The sequence below is a fragment of the Artibeus jamaicensis genome, unplaced genomic scaffold, assembly GCF_021234435.1.
Source record: "Artibeus jamaicensis isolate MK-2021 breed Jamaican fruit bat unplaced genomic scaffold, CSHL_Jam_final scaffold_1964, whole genome shotgun sequence".
Classification (NCBI taxonomy): Eukaryota; Metazoa; Chordata; class Mammalia; order Chiroptera; family Phyllostomidae; genus Artibeus; species Artibeus jamaicensis.
This window is the reverse complement of record NW_026522030.1, coordinates 8,223,287-8,245,660: the sequence shown is the minus strand read 5'-3', so window position 1 is coordinate 8,245,660 and position 22,374 is coordinate 8,223,287. Positions and strand designations below refer to the sequence as shown.

At 39.2% G+C, this 22,374-nt stretch overlaps 1 protein-coding gene across 2 annotated transcripts in view; it reads left to right on the top strand.

The window, feature by feature from the left end:
• HSDL2 (hydroxysteroid dehydrogenase like 2) overlaps positions 1 to 21,480 on the top strand; it is a 61,623-nt gene extending 40,143 nt beyond the window's left edge. For both annotated transcript variants that reach the window (XM_053656216.1, XM_037152659.2), the window contains 3 exons: positions 787 to 936; positions 4,211 to 4,339; positions 19,523 to 21,480. In XM_053656216.1, coding sequence (XP_053512191.1) covers positions 787 to 936; positions 4,211 to 4,339; positions 19,523 to 19,635 — 392 coding nt within the window. In that variant the 3' untranslated portion in view covers positions 19,636 to 21,480. The remainder of the gene's footprint in view (positions 1 to 786; positions 937 to 4,210; positions 4,340 to 19,522) is intronic.
• Positions 21,481 to 22,374: the final 894 nt, after the last annotated feature.

The following is a 22,374-nucleotide window of genomic DNA, read 5'->3' as shown; positions in this document are numbered from 1 at the left end:
TATGTCAGGGCTGCTTAGCTGTGTTTCTTTCTTTCTTTTTTTTAAGTAATTGAAATGCTCTAAATGTATCTTTCCCATTAAAGCTTACATAGTTGTAGTCTACTGACTGTTATCTCCAATTCAGCTCCACTGATTGATTACACAGGAGGCATCGAATGATGACACAGTCGATACCTCCATCTTTCTGACTCTGGCTTCTTCTTACTTGATTTTAGAACTCACAGTGGATGATGAAGGAGTGATTAGTTATCACCCCTAAAACTCCAATAGTTTGTTTAGGTCCATTTATTATAAACATTGTATAGTTTAGTAGTGGTTTGCTTTTTTAAAGCCTAATCCGAGAATCAGCCTTTTGTTTGGAGAATATAAACAATTACATTTCTAATCATAATTGACATGTTTGATTGTTATTCCATTAGTTTATGCTTTTAGAAATCACTGAATATACTTAAAGTCATTTTGGTCAAACAGGTTTAATTGGTAGCCAGTCTATTCTGTCAATTAATTCTGTATGTGGCCTTACGTTGCCTAGGCCACAGGTGGCAAACACAAGGCTTACAGGCCGAATCCGGCCCTCCACCTTGTTTTATCCTGCCGGGCACCTGGTTTCTACCCAGAGGCAGTGCCGAGCTCCTTACCCCTGGTTAAGCAGCAGTTACATCGATACAGTCCTAAAGTTACATTTGGCCTTTTGAAGGCAACTGCGGGGCTGATGTGGCCCCCGGTGAAAATGAGCTTGACAGCCCTGGCCTAGGCTTTAAAACCATCTTCATCGATATTTTACAGGTGCTGCTCCACAGTTGAAAGAAGAAAAGCCGCAGTCACCATCAAAACCACGTTCTAGAGCTGTGGAAGAAACATTTAGAGTTGTTAAGAACTCTCTCAGTGATGACATTGTTAAAGCCACTCAAGCAGTCTATCAGTTTGAACTCTCAGGTGAGGATTACATCTGGTGATCTGAGTCTTTTATGAAAGTAGGGTATTTCCCTTGGAAGAAAATAAGCCTCCAGTTATAATCACCTGGCTGGTTGGCTGTATGCAGAACCCTTACCCTAGAATGTAGACTTTTCAGAATAACAAATAGCTACTGATCTGTATTTTTAAGTTAAGATCAGTACTTACGGACACATATAAAGTTGCATTACAGATACTTCCAGTGTAACAGGTAGTATAATATAGTAATTTTTCACCCACTGTGGATACTTCACCATTTTTATCTTTGAGATTTTTCCAGTCAGTCTGAATGTAGTCAGCTTTTTAAAATATCTCAATATTCTTAATATAGCATTAACACACGTTAATGACAGTTTTAAGAACTGCCTACCTCATTCCCATTGTAGGAAGACTTTAACATTATTAGTTCTTTTATCCTTTGTCTCCTCTTTTTTAATCATCTTAACCTATTTGCACCTTCCTGTTTTTACTTCCTTTTCCGCCCTTTGAACCCAGGGTTCAGTCACTCTCCTGTCTGTATCCTAACCTTCTGGACCTTTTCTGCTTCTGTTATCACCTGCCAAAACCCTAGTCCTGGCTGAATCAAACTGTCTGGCTGACCTACAGTTGTACCCAGAATGCTAAATCTTGCTAGAGAAATGGGGAAAAAATCACACCACCCAGTAGATCTGTACCGGTAAAAATTCACCACTGCCCCTGTACTGGAGTCTGAGCAGCACCTCAGAATTTGGCTTCTGTGATCAGCCTACTGCCTTATTTTCCTCAGTTACTATTTAAACCTCAGTGTTCCTCAAATCTCCCGTCTCTCCCTTCACTGCCTCCCTACCAGTGTCAGTGGACAGTCGCATCTCCTCTTCCACAGAGATAATACAAACCTGCAGATAAATCGCTTCTGCTTCCTTTCATCTGATGTTAATTAACCATTGTAGGCATCATCCTCTCTTCTTCCCCTCCCAGCAGAACAGGACTCAGCTCTAGATCAGTGCATCTCAAACTTTAATGTTCATACCAATTACCTGGATTCCTGCTAAAATGCAGAATTTGAGTCAGCAGGTAGGTCCGAGGTGGGGTCCGAATTCTGCATTTCTGACGGGGATGACAGGGCTGCAGTCCGTGGAGCACACTTTTTTCCCCTTTCCTATCAATAACAATTTTTATTTTTAAAAATATATTTTATTGATTATGCTGTTACAGTTTCCCCAATTTTTCCTTTTTAACCCCCCCGACCCCACACCCCCAACCCTCCAGCATTCCCCGCCTTAGTTCATGTCCATGGGTTGTACATATAAGCTCTTTGAATTCTGTTTCCTATACTGTTCTTAACCTCTCCCTATCTATTTTATACCTACCAATTATGCTTCTTATTCCCTGCACCTCTTCCCCCTATTCTTCCCCTGTCCCTCCCCGCTGAAAACCCTCCATGTGATGCCCATTTCTTTGTTCTGTTCCTGTGCTAATTGTTTGCTTAGTTTTTGTTTTTGTTGTTTTTCTTTTTTTTAGGCTCACTTGATAGTTGTAAGCTTGTTGTCATTCTACTGTTCATAGTTTTTTTGTTTTCTATTTCTTAGATAAGTCCCTTTAACGTTTCATATAATAAGGGCTTGGAGATGATGAACTCCTCTAACTTGACCTTGTCTGGGAAGCACTTTGTCTGCCCTTCCATTCTAAATAATAGCTTTGCTGGATAGAGTCATCTTGGATGTAGGTCCTTGCCTTTCATGACTCCATATACTTCTTTGCCTCTCCTTCTTGCCTGTAAGGTACCTTTTGAGAAATCAGCTGATAGTCTGTGGCACTCCGTGGAGCTTACTTCGAGTAATGAAGTTCTAGACTCCATTTCCTCTGGCCTCTTCAGGGACTTTGTGCTGTTAATTATGCGCTCTCTCTCACCTGTTCATCCTGCAGCCTCCTTCCCAGAGGTATTTTAACATGTTCAGTCTATTCTGTGTTTTAAACAAACACAGCAAAACACAATAAGCCAAAATTATTTTCACCTACAATTCACTCTGCTCTGGAATTATTTTTCTCCGTTCCACTGAATCTGTTTTCACCAAGGTCTTTGGCGGCTTCTGTGTTGCCAGTGGACATTTATCATTCTGGTCACACCTCTGCAGCATTTGATGCTCTGACCACTCCTTCTGGAAATGCTCCCTTTCCTTGGCCTCTTTGACAGTAGCTTTCCCTGCTTTCCTTCTCTGTCTAGAATCGTGCCTTCTCAGTCTCCTGGGTCAGAGGCTTCTCCCGTGTCCTTCAAGGATGTCCTTCAGGTCACTGTCTTAGCACTCTGCAGACTTTCGCCAGGCAACACCAACCCCTCACATGACTTCAGTGACCATGTGAAGTGGTTACTTATGTATCTCTATTTCTAGCCTAATCAGACTTAATTTAACATATCCACTTGACTGTCACAATTGGAAAATGTCCAAAGCAACTCACCATTCCCAGTAGCTGCCTTTGGCGTTACCTGTTAAATCTATTCTTTTTTAGTAGTCCTCTCTCAGTAAACAGTACGCCAATATCTACAGTTCCCCATGCCCAAAACTGGTAAATCATTCCCATGCACCTTCCCCACCTTTTCCTCTTCAACATTCAATCAGGTACCTGGTCCTAATGGGTCCTGCTTTGAGATGATTTCTCAGATATGCCCACTTTTCTCTATCCCCACTGCTGTGATCCTGATCCAGGCATATATCCTCAATTCCTGAATTACCCAACACCAACCATCCTAACTAGTCTTTTGCATCCTTTTTAACCCTCTTCAATATGTTCTTTGCACTGCTCTTAGCATGATCTGTTTAAAATACAAGTCTATGTCGTTCTCCTTCCGCAGCATCTCTCTTAGAATGAAATGTGTGACTATGTGGCCCACTGCTCTCATCTGACTGCTTTACGAGCCTGGCAGGTGCCACTGTTTGCACTCTTTTCTACCTTCTGGTCCTACTGCATTTTTTTTCAGTTCTTTATTTAGCTAATTCTTACTTAACTTTTAAATCTCAGCTTCAGTTGGGATTTCCTGACTCCATATCATCCACCAATTCCTGTTTTATGAGAACCATGTTATTGCAGAGTCTTTGAAGCCTAGCCCAGTGCCTGGGACATAATAAGTGCTTAATAAATATTTTCTGAAATTGGTAGAGGCCTGGGGATTTTAGCCTGGGAAACAGCAGTATATAAAATTACTCTATTTGTAGCAGTTACAGAGTTTAAGAAGAGGCCTTCTTGGGCATGTATTTATCTATCTTTATCTTCTGTGTAGGTGAGGATGGCGGAACGTGGTTTCTTGATCTTAAAAACAAGAGCGGGAATGCTGGATATGGAGAGCCATCTGGTCAGGCAGATGTGGTGATGAATATGTCTACTGAGGATTTTGTAAAAATGTTTTCAGGTGAGTTTTCGATTTCATTAATTTATTAATACATCAACAAACAAGTGTTGGTGAGGGTGTGTTTGTGGAATTGCTTTCCACTATGGAAAACAGTATGGAAGTTTTTTTAAAAATTAAAACAAATTTTAAGGATGCAACAGAAAGCTTGACCCTGCGTTCTGTTGTATTTTTAACCAAGAGACTCTTTTGTATAATTTTATGTTCTACTCATGTACGTCTAACTGTTCCCCCCCCAGAATTTTACGGTAGTGAAAAAAAAATTTTCTACTCTTAGAACACTACTCCAAATGGTAAGTTAATTAGCATATGTATTTATTAGAAGCAGCATTAGCATTATATAACATTCTAATCTAAGGATTCTTTTATTTAATGAATTGTAAATGTTATTCTTTGTTCTCTTTTAATCTTTATAAATTGAAGATCACAGTGTATTCTGTGTGCGGTAGGTCGTTCCAGTTCTAATTCAGGATGCCGATAGCCTACCTACAGTCTGAGCTGATCTGTGTGTAATGTTACTAAAGGTCTTGTCAACTTTTCTTTTTTTATAGTATTAAATATTCACCATGTAAAAATTAAAAAATACACAAGAAAAAAATAAGTAAAATTATTCTTTATCTACTGAGAGATGACTATCAGTTGATTTCAGGTTACAGTCATATATTTTTATGAATGTATAAATACATGTGCTTATAAAAACAGTGTTAGCCCTGGCTGGTGTGGCTCAGTGGATCGAGCACCAGCCTGCGAACCAAAGGGTCACTGGTTCGATTCCCAGTCAGGGCACATGCCTGGGTTATGGGTCAAGTTCCCAGCAGGGGGAGTGCGAGAGGCAACCACACATTGATGTTTCTCTTTTTCCCTCCTTACCCCTCTCAAAAAAAAGTATATAAATAAAATCTTTAACAAAAAGAAATAATCTTGCTTTAAGGAAAACAAAACAGTGTTAAAGCATTACTACTATTTGATAATTATAACATCTTTCAATGTTGATGGTTATCTCTTTAATTATTTCCAGCAGTTTTAGTGTTTCAATGACTTTTTAAATAAAGCTTAAACAGTCTTTTCAACATAACAGGTGCTCAATAAATGTTTGGTAAATTTAAATCATACAAATACGTAATTTTTTAACTTAATGACCATTTAAAATAAAAATTCGTCAACTTCTACGCAGAAATAACAATAATTATAGTGAATATATTTAAGTGATTACTGAGTAAAGCAATACTCAAAAGATTGCTGTGAGCCAAAGTATTTTCTTCATTTTATAAAAAAATGGAGGAGACCTGGGTGTTGGTACATTCAACCCAAGGTCACATAGTGAGTAAATGGTAGAGCCAGGACTTGAATCGAAGCCCAAGCTTGTGCTCTTTCAATCATGGTGTGATTCCGCCCTTCACAGGTACAAAAATCAAGTTACTTCTTTAATTTACATTTTATTTATGTAGCACAAATGTGTACTAGTGGGATTTTCATTTATTTGTTTCTGTGAATGTGCCCTCTGTTTCTTGGACTGACTAGGAGAGATTAGTCAGTCAAATCAGTCATTTTAAAAAGTATTTTTGTAAGGTTTATTTTATAGCAGTAGTTTAGATTGGGAGTTGAGTTTGCCTTTGCTTCTTTTTTCCTTTTGTTCTTACTTCATCTACTTTCTTTTGAATGGGCACAATTTAGACTTTATAATCTTAAGCATTCTCCTTTAAGAAACCATAGCCATTTCTATGACCTGATTGCATAGTGGATTCATTATAAATATAAAAAATTAAAGCAACTAGTGGCCAACTAATCAGAATCTCTCCTTTTTTTGCCAGTAGAGGCCACTATATGGTAAAGCATTATGATAGAAAGAAAATTTATTAAACAAGATTATGTGATTAATATATTGAAAGAATGGATTTTATATAGAATACTATGCTTACTAGTTTTTTAAGGTTATTTTTATTTTTTCTGTTTTTATTGTTTATGCTGTTGCAATTGTTCCCACTTTGTTTTTGTTGTTCCACTTATTTGTGCATTTATTGATTGATTCTTGTATGTGTCCTGAGTGGGGATCGAACCTGCAACCTTAGCGTACTGGGGACTATACTTTAACTAACTGAGTACCTAGCCAGGGCTGTGTATTGATTTTTGTATCCTGGGAATTAACCAGTGAAGACATTTAGGCCAGGGATTTTTGTGGAAAATGTTTTTAATTACTAATTCAATTTATTGTTATAATTAGTGGCTTTTATTTTTGAGGCAGCTTTACTGAGATATGATTCACATACCATACAATTCACTCATTTAAAGTATGCAATTCAATAGTAGTTAGCATGTTCACTGATATTTGCAACCATCATCACAGTTGCTTTTAGAACATTTTCATTACCTCAAAAAAAAAAAAACCCATGCTCATCGGCTATTAGCCCCATATCCCCCATCCACCTGCCCCTAGTTCTGAGCAACTTCTAATCTACTTTCTGTCTCTGTAGATTTCCCTGTTCTAGACTTGCATATGAACAGAACCATACAATATGTGACTGGCTTCTTTTAGCATGTTTCTGCTTCATGTTTTCAAGTTTCATTCTTTTTTTTTATTTTTAAGATTTTATTAATTTTTTTAGAGAGAGGATGGGAGGAAAAAAGAGAGGGAGAGAAACATAGATGTACAAGAGAAACATCAATTGGTTGCCTCTTGCATGCCCCCAAAGAGTATCCTGGCCCGCAACCCAGGCATGCGCCCTGACTGTGAATCCAACCAGAGACCTTTCAGTTCACAGGCCAACCCACTGAACCACAGCAGCCAGAGCTCAGGTTTCATTATTGATGTACTACTTCATTCCCTTTATAAAAAACATGGAGATGAAATTCATGTAACATAGATTAAACCATCTTGAAGTGTACAGTTCAGTGGTATTTAATTTACTGCATTTAGAGTTCTATCAAACCACCACAAATCTTTAGTTTCAGAACTTTTCATCACCCCAGAGCACCCCATTGGACCATTTAAGTCACTCTCCCCCTTTCAGCCTCCATCATCCCCTTGGCAACAACTAGTATGCTTTCTTTCTCTCTGTGGATTTGCCAGTTGTGGAAAGTTTATATAAATGGAATCATATGATACGTGATTTTTGTGTGTGACTCCTTTTACTTAGCATAATGTTTTCAAGGTTAATCCAAGTGGTGGCACATGTCAATATTTCATTTCTTTTTATGACTTCATGCTCTTTCATCATATGGACATACCATAGTTTATTCGTTCACCTTGGCAGATATTTGGGTTGTTTGGCTGTTAGGAATAATGTCGCCATAAACATTTGTATACAAGTTTCTGTGTGGGTGTATGTTTTCATTTGTCTTGTATTGCTGGGTCATATGGTAGGTCTATGTTTATCTCTTTGAAGAATTATTGAACTGTTTTCTGTAGCAGTTGCACCACCTTCATTCCTACTAGCAATGTGTGAGGGTTTCTATTTCTCTGTAGCCTCCCCCTCACTAACACTTGTTATTTTATAGGGGTTTTTTTATAGCGTTTTCCTAATGATTAATGATGTTATCATATTTTCATGTGCTATTGGTCATGTATATATTTCTCCAGTATGCATATTTTTCCATATAACCAATGAGCAATGCAAATAAAATCTTTGAAGGAAAGTCTATTCAGATCCTTTACCTGTTTTAATTGAGATTTCTTTTAGTTGTAAGAATTCTTCATACATTGCAGATATAAAGAAGGTATGCAACATGATAATTATATAACTTATTGGGTATATAATTTGAAAAAAAGAAAAATATGTTCTCCCATTTTTTGTGGGTTTGTCTTTTCACTTTTTTGATGATATATTTTGAAACACAAAAGGTTTTAATTTTGATGAAGACCAATTTATTTTTTTCTATTGTTCTTGTCATTGCTTATGCCTCTGCTATCAGATCTAAAAATCCTTTGTCAAATCCAAGTTTTGATGATTTTCCCTTATGTTCTAACAGTGTTTAGTTTAAGCTCTTAAAATCAGGCCTCTGACCTATTTTGAGTTAATGTATATCATGTAAGGTAGGGATCCACCTCCATTTGTTTGCATGTAAATATCCAGTTGTCCCAGTACCATTTGTTGAATAAGTTATTCTTTCTCCATTGAATGGTGTTGGAAACCATATTAAAGAGCAGCTGACCATAGATGGGTGGGTTTAGTTAAACCCGTAAGTATATGGGCCAAGTTAAACCTAGAATTCCCATAATGTTACTGGACAGGGACTGGCTTGGAGCAGGTTTGCCTCAGGTCAGCGTGAAGTGTGTGGGTTCTTGACTTCTTGTAGGAAGGATTTCACAACACAAGTCCAGGTGATTCTGAAAGTATGTTTATTAAAGCTGAGGACGGCGAAAGTAAGGAAGGACTTAGGGTAGAAGAAGCAACAGGATAGAGCGAGCCTAGGCCGTGCCCTGCCTCGGCTGTCTGAAAATGTTACAGGAAAGAAGTGAGCCACGGTGGGGCTGCTTTTTAGCTTTCTTTGGGAAGTAAGAGAAAAAGGGGGGCCTCGGAGAGAGGATCAGAGGGAAACCCTGGGGAGAGCTGCTGCCCACTGCTCCCCTGGCTGCAGGTGTCATGGGGACACTTAGAGTTTAGGAGGAAGTAAAAAGTTCTTGCCTGCGAAGGGGCACAGTCATGCTCTAGACTACAGCGAGCTGTCTCCTGGTCTTTGTCTTAAGTGTTACTATCTTTCTTCTGCAGGTGAGAATCTTAGGGGAGGGTTTCAGCAGAATGTTCATTAGTCTTCCAAGTCTGTTTTTAATATGCTGGTGTATCACAATGAGCATATGGGAGGAGACCATCATTTGGTCGGCTGTACTGTTTTACTTTTATCTTGGGTTTGCCTGGCTTTTAAGGGAGGAGTTTTTGTTTTTTGTTCCTCTGACTTCATTTGTCCTTGGGTTTAGCTGGCACAAATGGCATTAATTGGGTCTCTGTTCTCTGTTGCTCAGATAAGAGAGATTTAAGCAATATATTACCCAGTTAGGGAGGAGAGGTATGAACTATCAGCTCTCAAGTGTCCTGGGTTGGGGATGATAGGTTTTATGATTCAGTAGCTAGCAGTAAGTCGTTCAGATGGTTTGACCTTGTTTAATTTTCTCGTCTCAGTTTTCCTATTACATTTACCCAGGAATTTTCCCAGCTTCTTCCAATCCTGTCACAATAGAGCATTTCCACTCGTAGATATATACTCAGAAGAATTGAAAATAGATACTCAAATAAATGTATACTCACTTTCATAACACTATGCACAGTAGCCAAAAGGTGGAAACAACTCACCAACAGATGAATGTATAAATAAATTATTATATACAAATTATTATTATTTTTAAAATTTTATTTAGTTATTTTTCAAGTACAGTTTTCTGTCTATTTCTCCCATCCCAGCCCACCCCACCACGTGCTCCCCACCTCCCTCCCATTTCCACCCCCCTTAGTTCTCGTCCCTGTGTCCTTCATACTTGTACCTCCAAATCCCTCCCCTTTTTTCCCCTTAACTTCCCTTCCCTCTTTCCTCTGGTCACTGTCCCCTTGTTCTCTATTTCAGTGTCTTTGTTTTTATTCTGCTTGCTTGTTTGTTTTGTTGTTTAGCTTCCTGTTAAAGATGAGATCATACAGTATTTGTCTTTTCAACACCTGGCCTATTTCACTCAGCATAATGCTTTCCAGTTCCATCCATGTTGTTGCAAAGGGTAGTAGCTCCTTCTTTCTCTCTGCTGCATAGAATTCCATTGTGTATATGTACCACAATTTTTTGATCCATTTATTTACTAATGGGCACCTAGGTTGCTTCCATCTCTTGGCTATTGTAAATTGTGCTGCTATGAACATTGTGGTGCATAGGTTCTTTGAATTGATGTTTTAGGATTCTTAGGATATAATCCTAGCAGTGGAATTGCTGGGTCAAAAGGCAGGTCGATTTTTATTTTTCTGAGAAAATTCCATACTGTTTTACAAATTATTATTTATTATATAAAATGACATATTTTTTAGCAATAAACTTTAATGATACAACATGGGTAAATCTTGAAAACATGTTAAGTGAAAGGAGCCAGACAGAAAACATCACATATGTGTGAATCCATTTATATAAGGAACTAGAATAGGTGAATCCATAGAAAGCTGACTGGTCGTTGCTGGGGCTGGAGGGAGGGGAAACTGGTGATGCATAAGGGGCACAGAGTTCCCTTATGGGGAATGAAGTGCTTGGGGACTAGAGAGAGGTGGTAGTCATACAACATTGTGACTATACTTAAATGCTAATGATACAGGGTGCAGCCAAGGGCCCCCCTCCAAAAAAAAAAGTTGGAATGGTGTCCGGAATTCAAAGTGTATAGGAATATTGGAGAGACATATAAGATGTCCTCACCGCCCCCCCCCCCCAGGGGGAAGGGACAATGGAGCCAGGGCCATTGAGAGCTGTTTTGCAGCTAACCTCTAGAATGATTATTTAACATATCTATAACCTTTAACTGGCTTCATAGGTATGTTAAATAGCTGTGGCCGTGCTTTGAGCCAGGGAGAAGGGAGTAACCCAGACATGGCATATTGAAGGGTGAGCCATGCGGTTTTCAGCAGAGTGAAAGAGTGAGTACCACTCGGCTTTGTCAGAATGGATATCCCTGCAGCCAGATGAGAGAGAGAGCCACGTGGTTTTCAGCAGAGTGAGGACCCCCTCTTGGTGAGAGAAAAGACGGAGCCACGTCATTTTGGCAGAGTGCGGACCCCTTCTTTCCCAGTTGAAAGGGAAAACCACGTAGCTTTGCCAGAATGGAGATCCCTGCAGCCAGGTGAAGAAGAAAGCCACATGCTTTCGGTGGAGTGAGAACCCCTGCAGCTTTGGTAGAAGAGGCCCACGTGACTTTGGGGTGCCCCTTTGGCCGCGTGGCCTGGAAAGCAGGAGAGTTCCACTTTGACTGGAACTGTGGGTACAAAGAACTCTTGCCAGTGGACCATGAGAGGGTACCACATGACTTTGGATTAACTAGAGATCCTGCACAGTGACACAGCTGATGGTGCCAGCCGCCTGAAAAAGGGACGTGTGCTCTTTTCCTGATTTACAGTACCGGAGTTGGGACAGTGGGAGAAGGGAGTGCTGTGTGGGTGTAGGTGTACACCCTAAAGGACTTTGATATTTTAGTGGAGGCGTTAGGCCTAAATAGCACTAAATAAACATTTTGTTTCCTTTTCACAAGTCTCTGGCATTAAGAGATGTCTTTCCAATTGGCGGTGGACAGAAGAGCCCATTAGATATTAGTATTCTGTCCTTGGGAGGGGCCCCTGTTCTGTAGCATTTTTTGGCATCCCTAGGTGGGCCAAATATTGCCCCCCTCGAACCTCTTGTTCAGTAACACTACTGAATTGTTCACTTTAAAATGGCTAATTTTATGTCATGTGAACATCACCTCAAATTTTTTAAGTATATATATTTAATAAGTTTTTTGGCTTTTCCCCTGCCATTCCCTAGAGGTAGTCTGTCTCCAGGTCTTTTGTTATTTCTGTTTAACCACACATTCTCAATGTTTTCATATTTCTCAATGTTATATTTATAGTACTTACCTTCTATAGATGCACTAACCTAAAGACTGATAGGTAAGATTTAAGTACTTTTCTAGTACCTTGCTTCTGCTTCACTTCCCCCTTTCTTAGCCTCCCAATATACTGTATTTTGCTGTGTATAATGCGGACCCATGTTTTTGGCCCAAACCTTCAGGGAAAGAAAATCTATCATTTAAATTTTTAATGCAATTATTTATTTATTTACATTTAGAAACAACTCTGATTATTGTATTCCAAGGTATTATTTTGTATATGGATATTGCTATTGCTTTCTAGAGTTACATTTTTTTTAGAGATTTTGTTTATTTGTTTTTAGAGAGAGGGGAAGGAAGGGAGAAAGAGAGGGAGAGAAATATCAGTGTGTCATTGCCTCTTGCACATCCCCTACTGGGGACCTGACCCGAAACCCAGGCATGTGCCCTGGCTGGGAATCAAACTTGCAACCCTTTGATTGGTAGCCTGGGCTCCTCCTCCTACAGAGTCAGCAGGCTGGTGCCTTATCTAAGATTCCATCAACCTGGCTAACACTGTTTGACCCTCCTTGGAGATCCCCAGAGACTCTCCCCCACCCAGTTTATTGTCCCACCCAAGCTGCTTTTCCATATGAATGGCTCATGCTTCCAACTTCCTGAATCCTCTCAAACCAGCAGCAGCTAGCCTCAGTGAGCCCCAGGCTCAGAACTAGCAGCTTAGATTCACAGCTTGGGTTAGCCTGGAATCTCCATGCCCCACACAAGTAGCAGCCATCTCAGATTGCTTTATAACTCAGACAGGCTGGTCCCAGGCAAAACACAGGCGAAAGCTGATCCTTACCTCCACTACCCAGGAAACCCCAGGGCCAGCACACCCAGGAGACCACATCAGAGCACCACCACCCTGCCCCCCTGCACAGCCGATCCTCCATGGAGGGCAGAGATTGGTAGTAAGGGGTCAAAGCCAAACTTTGCAGCTGACTAGCCTGGGTAAATCCAAAGCCTGGGTTGCTATGGGCAGATCCCATTGATCTGCCAATAGCAACCAAGGCTCAACTACAAGAGGAAGGTATACTCAGCCCACAAGAAAGGTGCACCTCGAATACCCAGCTTGAGTGACAGGGGAGGCTGTGCCACTGGATCCTTCAGGACATCTACTACATTAGACTACACTACCAAGACACAGTCAAAGCAGCTCTATATAATACAAAGATACAAACACAGGGAAGCTGTGAAAACGAAGAGACAAAGAAACATGGCCCAAATGAAAGAACAGATCAAAACTCTAGAAAAAGAGCTAAATGAAATGGAGAAAGCAATCTCTCAGATGCAGAGTTCAAAACACTGGATATAAGGATGTTCAAGGAACTTATTTAGCAAGGACCTAAACAGCATAAAAAACATCCAGTCAGAAATGAAGGACACAGTAATTGAAATAAAGAACAATTTATAGGGAAACAACAGTAGAGTGGATGAAGCCAAGAATCAGATCAATGATTGGGAACATAAAAAAGCACAAAATAACCAATCAACAACAAGAAGAAAAGAGAATCCAAAAAATTGAGGATAGTGTAAGCAGCCTGTGGGACAACTTTAAGCAATCCAACATTCACTTCATAGGGGTGCCAGAAGGAGAAGTGAAAGAGAAAGAGCAAGAAATTGCAAACCTTTTTTAAAAAATTAAGGAAAACTTCCCTTAGTGAAAAAAACCAGACATGCAAATCCAGGAAGCACAGAGTCCCAAACAAGATGGACATAAAGAGACCCAACACAAGACACATCACAATTAAAATGACAAAGATTAAAGATAGATGAGAGGTGGGAGATTGGATGAAAGGCGAGGGGATTAAGAAGTACAAGTAGGTGGTTGCAGAATAGCCATGGGGTTGTAAAGTACAGTATAGGAAAGAGAAGAGCCAAAGAACTTATACACATGACCCATGGACATGAAAAGGGCGGGGAGATTGCCTGAGGGAGTGGCAAGTGCTGGGTGGGGGGGAGCAAGGGGAAAAAATCAGGACAATTGTAATAGCATAATCAATAAAATATAATTTTAAAACATTTATATAGGTATAGGATTAGTACTACCCATGTATAATGCACATCCTTATTTTTCCCTAAAAAATTTGGGCAAGAAAAGTGTGTGTTATACATGGCAAAATAGTTATTTTAGAATTTTTGTTTAAATTAATACTTGATGTTAAATAATTATGATTCTGGCATAGTTTGCTGCTGAGTCAATTAGTATACTATTATTGTTTCCCCTCAGAGAGAACTTTTATTTTTCCTGGATATTAATAATCGCCTCATTTTTTTCCCATTAGTTACAGGTATAAAGAAACAGAGCAAAATCTCCCTGTACTCTCCTCACGACCTTTTCGTGCAGTTTTTTACTCTGCCAAATGTGTCAAATTACCTGTCAGTCTACTTTTTTCCCTGGATCCCTCTATCTTGTTACAATCAAGTATCTCATTATACTAGCCTGCTACACAGCTGTGATCCTAGAAATTTCTTCACCTTTCCCCTGCATTGAATCTACTGTTTCTGTATCCCTTGTCTTCTCTCTGTTACATCCTCATTCTGGCTGCACACATTCTCCAGTACCTTCATGAGGAAGGATACAAAAGAGGTTATTTTACTTGTTGTCTACCAGCACATTGAATATTTGGTGGGGTGGAGATTTCTGGGTTGAAATTAACTTTCTCTCAGAAATTTGAATGCATTGCTCCATCTTCTAGATTACAATTGATTATTTGATATTATTCCTCTTATTTTTTTCTACTTACCCCTCCTTTCTGAAAGCTTCAGAATCAAATGATCTCTTTCTCTGTGGTGTTCTGAAATTTCACAATGACACAGGTGGTGTGGTCTTTTTTCCTTTCATTTTCCTGGGTATTGGATGGGACTCCTGGGAATGTATGTTATGGTTTTGTTGTTGTTTGTTTGTTTTTTGGTAGTACTCTTGGTTTTCTCAGTTCTCACTTTTAGGAGAAAACATAGGTCTCTGATTTAATTATATTATTTTTTAGGAGATTGATTCACTTTACTCTTTCTTTTCTATTACTTTTTTAAATGGTAAAGAAATGACTTATTTGAAAAGATTATTGGGGTGAGGGCTAGAGAGATGCTTTTGCAATAGTCAGAAACTGTTGCAACAGAGGCTGAATGAGTGCTGTGAACAGGGATCTGCAAGCACCTCCTTTCTTTTGTATTTTAATATTGTCAATCGAATTGTCATTTCCAAGAGCTCATTTTGTTTTCTCATTCTTTCTTCTTCTCTTACGTTCCCCTTCTTCCTCCTCACTCTACCCAGTGCCATTCCCCTTGTTTGACTCCTTCTCCCTCTTCCTGGTCTCCCTTCCCCACCCCTTTTCATCCTGTTCTCCTTTTCTCTCTCTTTCCTGTGCTTTTCCTCTTCTCCCTTTCTCCTCCAGCATCCTGTTCAGGATGCGTTGGTGTCACATATGCTCTTATCAGTGAGGACATGACTTAATGGAATTTATTTGTTTGTTTTTCATATACTTTGTTTCAGTTTTCTTCTCTGCTGCATTCTGTTTCCTCCAAATTGCTCTTCTCTGTTTTTGTTTGTTTGTTTGGTCTCCATTTGACGTCTGTTCATCTTTATAAGTGAGGCTCAATAGAGTTGATTGGAAGCTGTGTATCATGAGCAGACTGGTGGGCTTGTGGATGGGTGGGTTTCACTGTAGATAGAAGAGCAGGGAACCAGTTTTTTGGCTGGAGGACACCCCAATATTAGTGTTTCTAAGGTTTTGCTGGGGCTGTTCTGTTCCTTCAAAGAATAAAGATCTCCCAGTATCTTCCACATAAATTAAAAATTACCCTTTATTTTTTATGAATTTAGATATTTTAATTATATTTTATTGAGTATGCTATTACAGTTGTCCCATTTTTCCCCCATTGCCTCCCCAGCACCACGCACAGTCTCAGGTGATCTCTGTACCATTGTTCACGTCCACAGGTCACACGTATAAGTTCTCCAGCTACTCCGTTCCTGATACTGTTGTACCTTACATCCCATGGTTATCTGTAACTACCTATTTGCACTTCTTAACCCCTTCACCTCTGCACCCAATTTCCTACACCACCCTCCCATCTGGCAACCATCAAAACATTCTCCATTATCCATGATTCTGTCTCTATTTTTTTCTTTTCTTTTTTTTTTTTTGAGAGAGAGGAAAGGAGGGAGAAAGAGAGGGAAAGAAACATCAGTGTGTGGTTGACTCTCATGCACCCTGTACTGGGGACCTGGCCTGCAACCCAGGCATGTTGCCTGACTGGGAATTGAACCAGCGACCCTCTGGTTCGCAGGCCAACACTCAATCCATTGAGCCACACCAGCCAGGGCTCTATTTTTTTTTTTATTTGCTTAGTTTGTTTTCATATTCAGTTGTTCATGGATATGTTTATTGCCATTTTATTGTTCATAGTTTTGATCCTCTTTTTCCTAAATAAGTCCCTTTAACATTTCATATAGTAATGGTTTGGTGATGATGAACTTCTTTAGTTTGTCCTTGTAGGGGAAGTTCTTTATCTGACCTTCAATTCTAAATGATAGCTTTTCTGAGTAGAGCATTCTTGGCTATAGGTACTTGCTTTTCATGACTTTGAATATTTCTTGCCAATCTCTTCTGGCCTACAAAGTTTCTTTTGAGAAATCAGCTGAGAGTTTTATGGAAACTCCCTTGTAGGTAATTAACTACTTTTCTCATGCTGTTTTTTTTTTTTTTTAATTTTTAAGATTTTATTCATTTATCTTCAGAGGTGAAGGGAAGGAGAGAGGGAGAGAAATATCAACGTATGATTGCCTCTCATGTGTCCCCCTCTGGGAACTGGCCTGCAGCCTAGGCATGTGCCCTGACTGGGAACTGAAGCGCGATTGTCTGGTTTGCAGGCTCACGTTCAATCCACTGAGCTATACCAGTCAGGCCTCTCCTGCTGTTTTTTAAGATTCTTTCTTTATCTTTAACCTTTGGTATTTTAATTTTGATGTGTCATGGAGTGGGCCTCTTTGCATCCATCTTGTTTGGGACTCTGTGCTTCCTGAACTTGTAAATCTATTTCCTTCACCAAATTGGGGAAGTTTTCTCAATTATTTTTTCAAGTACATTTCCAATTTTTTGCTCTTTGTTTTCTCCTGGCATCACTGTGATGCGAATGTTGGAATGCTTGAAATTGTCCCACAGGCTGCTTACACTATACTGAGATGGGGTATTGTTTTGTATTCTTGTTCTCATTGGTTTTCTTTTGCTTCTTTGTATTTCAAATCATCTGTTTGATTCCTGGTGTCATCCACTCTACTGTTGTTTCCCTGTAAATTGTTCTTTATTTCAATTACTGTGTCCTTCATTTCTGACCGGATCTTTTTTATGTTTTTGAGGTCCACACTAGGTTCCTTGAGCATCCTTATAACTAGGATTTAGAACTGTACTTCTGATAGATTGCTTATCTCCATTTTGCTTATCTCCATTTCATTTCTCTCTTTTTCCGGAGTTTTGATCTGTCCTTTCATTTAGGCCATGTTTCTTTGTCTCATTTTGGCAGCCTCCCTGTGTTTGTTTCTATGTATAATGTAGAGCTGCCGTCACTCTCTGTCTTGGTAGCACGGCCTAACGTAGTAGGTGTCCTGGAGGGTCCAGTGGCACAGTCTCTCCTATCACCCAAGCTGGGCACTTGAGTTGCACCCTTTGTTTGGGCTGAGTATCCACTCCTCTTGTAGTTGAGCCTGGATTGCTGTTGGCAGATCCATGGGAGGGATTTTATCCAGGCCAGTCAGCTGTAAGGACTGGCCATGACCACTGAGCACCATGTGTGTGTTCTTCAAGAGGAACTGCTTGGGACTCCAGCGGTTTCTTCCACTAATTCAATCTCCAGTGGTTTTTGCAGCCAGGAGTTATGGGGACTTATCTTCCTGTCACTGGAGCCCTGGGCTGGGGTGGCCTGATGTGGAGTTAGGACTCCTTGCTCTTGACATGCCCCTCCCAAATTTTTATCCACGTGTGGGTGTGGGACCATCCCATTTCACATCTCCCCTCCTAGTAGTTTGGGTGGATGTGCCTTCTTTAATTCCATAGTTGTTGGACTTCCATTCAACTTGATTTCTGGCTGATGGTTGTTCTGTTGTTAAGTTGTAGTTTTGGTGTGGTTGTGTGAGGAGGCTAGCTGTGCTGTGTGTACCTATGGTGCCATCTTGATCTGAAGTCTCTTGAATTGAGGTATTTTAACATCACATTAGCACAGCTCAGTTTATTCAGTATAATACAGAATTGGACTTGATCCTCCCTATCTGTAACCAGTTTACAAGGGGTGACCAAAAACCCTGGAATTATCTTCTGGAGTGCTGGCCACCTGTTGTACAGGCTTCCCTTGCTAGGTCAGTGTTTAGGAAGCCACTGTTATCAGTGTACAGCTGGCATTGTTGTGAGAGGCTGCGTTCAGGATCAGTGAATTTCTTTTGAGGACTCTTTCAACATATTTGCCCATTTCACGATGGTGATTTACAAGCACACCTGCCCACACCGCACTGCGTGTTCAGGAGTTTTTGTTTAAAAGATTTTATTTATTTATTTATTTTTAGAGAGGGGAAGGAAGGAAGGAAGAAAGGGAGAGAAACATCACCTGCTGTACAACCCAGGCATGTGCCCCGACTGGGGAATCGAACTAACAGCCCTTTGGTTCACAGACAAGTGCTCAGTCCACTGAGCCAAACCAGCCAGGGTGATGTTCAGCAGTTGTTGACCAAAAACAGCATGACCCCCAAACTCCCTATTCACCTGATCTTTCCCCAAGGGACTTAGGGAAACACTGGTATCAGAGCTGCAAATAAAAATAAAGTTTCTTGCCTCAGTGGAGGTTCTATTTATTATTTGTTGTAATTAGCCGTAATGTTGTTTTAATGTTCACATTTTATGTCCTTGTACTTCTCTGGTTAAAATAATGCTAACAGCCTGGGCTGGTGTGGCTCAGTGGTTTTAGCACCAGTTGCAAACCAAGAGGTTACTGGTTTTATTCCCCATGAGGGCACATGCCTGGGTTACAGGCCAGGTCCCCAGTTGCAGGTGAACAAGAGGCAACCACACACTGATGTTTCTTTCCCTTTCTGTCTTCCTCCCTTCTACTCTCTCTAAAAATAAATAAATAAAATACAATATTTAAAAAAATAACACTAACATACTTTTATGTCCATACCAGTGCTTTTAATGATCATTTCTTAATATTATATGCATTTAGATTTGTTTTGAAAAATCTAAACTTGAAATGTTAAAAACTTAATGAACTATAATATATTGGAACATTAACTAAAATAGTGTTTGTTTACCTCAATTCATTTGAGGGCCATGTGTTCTTGAGAGTGCTGTAACAAGTATATAAATGTTGCATCTTCAGCTTTTTGCTATAATCTTTTGCTGATTGTTGTTTTTACATTATCTCTCATATTATAAGATATTGTTAACATTTAAGTCTATGAATTGTGATTCCCAGGATACTTATTTAAGAATGCTATAATAGAAATTTCTGTGGTTCACAGATTTATAGAACTCAAGGAGATTCTTTTTGTAATGTATGTTCTTGAAGCAGTATGTCCCTAAAGATGCTAATAGCTGCTTTCCCCTCTCAATTTCTCATTGTAGGGTCACTAAAACCAACAATGGCATTCATGTCGGGAAAACTGAAGATTAAAGGAAACATGGCGCTAGCCATCAAATTGGAGAAGCTAATGACTCAGATGCATGCCAAGCTGTGACGGAAAAGAAAAAATATGTCGATCTCTAAGCTCAAAAAGTAAAAGGGCTCAACAGTTAAAATCGGATGTTTGTTTTATTCCCTGTTGTATTTATTCCCTGCAATTTTATTCTGGAAAAAAGAATTTATGTATTTGTAAGACTTGAAATTATAATTAAAATAGCTAGCTAATCAAACATAAGCTTCATTAAGTAAAATTCAAAGACATTCTGCTTTTTATGTTTTGTGAGTTTTGCCCTCTGAGCGCTATAAACCATTTGCCTTATTCTAGGAGAAGTATTATGAGCAACCAATCAAGGTCACACAGTAAAGTAACAGCTCTAAAAATCTTCCCATGTAAAATATGGTTAGTTCTAAACTTTTTAATTTGGAGTTGTATACCAATGAAAATCTTAATGACATTTTGCATTTTTATATACTTTAAATATATGTCTGCAATAAATTTTTCTAGGAATCATGTCATAAACTACTTATAAATACTATTTTGTAGACTAATGAAACAAAATCAGATTTTTCATTTTGTTAACTAGCTTTCCTGTAAGTCATCTACAGGAAAATATTATTATAACTCAACTAATATGTATGCTATTTAAATTATGTAAAAATGTCCTAAAATAAAATAATTTCTTCCCCAGAAGTATGCACTTGGTAACAGTGCTTTGAAGTGAAAACATTAGAATAGATGGTCGTTAAAGGCTTAATTGTCTGCCTCCCAATTTTTCTACTGATGTTCTAATTCTTAGTACCTCAGGATGTGACTGTATCTGGAGCTAAAGCCTTAAAAAAAACAATGATTAAATTAAAAGGAGGCTTTTAGGGTGGGCTGATGTCATTATAAGAAGAGGAAATTTGGGCACAAAAGAGAGACAGGATGCACACGCGGAGCAAAGCCCACGTGAGGACACGAGAGGAGGGACATCTGCGAGTCCAGGAGGGAGGCCTCCGAAGAAACCAAATCTCCTGACACCTTGATCTTAGACTTCTCCAGAACTGAAAGAGATTGTTGTTGCTTTAGCCACCCCGTCTGTGGTATTCTGTTCTGGCAGCCCTAGCAGACTCATACAATGGTTGGTTTGTTTGTCTTTTTAAAAAAAGCTAAACTTAAAAAAAATGCCCTTTCATTTTAATCAGTTAAAAATACTTGCTGAGTATAATACTTTTACTTTTTTTATACTTACTCATATTATTGTGCTATTAAGCAAATTAACTAATTCCTGCATTTCATATAGAATCGTAATGTCAGGGGATTTAGTATGTATTTTATAAATGGGGAAACAGAGGGTCAGAGATGGGGAAGGACTAGCCCGATGCCAAAATTAACAAGCCCTGGCCAACAAAAACTTCCCAATACATTAGCCTTGAACAGAACTTGAAGGCCCCACCTTCTACTCCTTGCAGCCCAGATGGAGTGACTTTGAGTGGTGGCCTTACAACACCCTTGGCATGTCCCATTTCTAGTTCCAAAAGGATCCCGTTCACGAGGGATGTCAACTGCCTCCTTTTCTATTGAAGTCTAAAAACTTCTCTACTTTCTCTGCATTCTCCATATGGTCACAAAGCTTTGGGAATATAAAAAGTAGGAAATATTGTGGGTCAGGAATTCTGGTTTCTGGTCACTAAAACACATGAACTTGCTAATAAAAAGTCTTTAAGATATTGAAACTTCACAAGAGCCTTGGTTTTCACATTAATAATTGAGGGAGTTAGATGAGGTTATCTGCAGCCCCTTTGCACTTATTACGAGGAAAGTCTGAGCAATCTGCAGTCTTCCATCAGAAGTGAAGGTAGTCAAATCCATATTCCAGAAGAAATCTACATTTCTTCAATAAATGTCTTTTATTTTACATGGCTGGATACCTTCTGGACGGACCTCACACATGGGATCATTCAGGTGTGAGAAACTCAAGGGGATGGTTAGAACTTGAGCTGATATAACATCTTAACAAAATAATTGTTTTAGAGAAGTTAACACAAAGAAAAAGAACGTTGAGTTTCTAGTATGGCAAAGAGTGCAAAGAAAAACTATGGGGATTGTATGGTAAGAATATGTTCAGTTTTATAAGAAACTGCCAAACTGTCTTCCAAAGTGGCCATACCATTTTGCAGTCCTACCACCAGTGAATGAGAGTTCTTGTCCCTCCATATTCTCATAAGCATTTGGTTGTCAGTGTTGTGATTTGGGCCACACTGAGAGGTGTGTAGTGGTATCCCATTGTTTTCATTGAACTCCCTAAGGACATACGATGTTGAACGTGCCTACTTGTATTTGGTAAAGTATCTATTTGGGTTTTTGGCCCATTGTTAAATCAGGTTGTTCACTTGTTTTTTGTTTTGTTTTAAGGGTTCTGTGTGTATTTTGGAAAACAGTCTTTTGTCAGATACATGTCTTTTGCAAATATTTACTCCCAGTCCTTGACTTGTTTGCTGGTTCTTTTGACGTTGTCTGTCATAAAGCAGAAGTTTTTCATTGCAATGAAGTCCAGCTTATCAGTCATTTCTTTCATGAATCATGCCTTGTGTTTTGTCTAAGAAGTCATTGCCATACCCAAGGTCATCTAGGTTTTATCCTGTTATTTTCTAGGAGTTTTATAGTTTTTCATTTTATATTTAAATCAGTGATCCATTTTCAGTAAATTAACTTTTGTGAAAGGAGTAAAGTCTTGGCTTACATTCATTTTCTTCCCATGTGGCTATTTGTTCCTCTGCCATTTGTTGGAAAGACTATCTTTGCTCCTGTTTC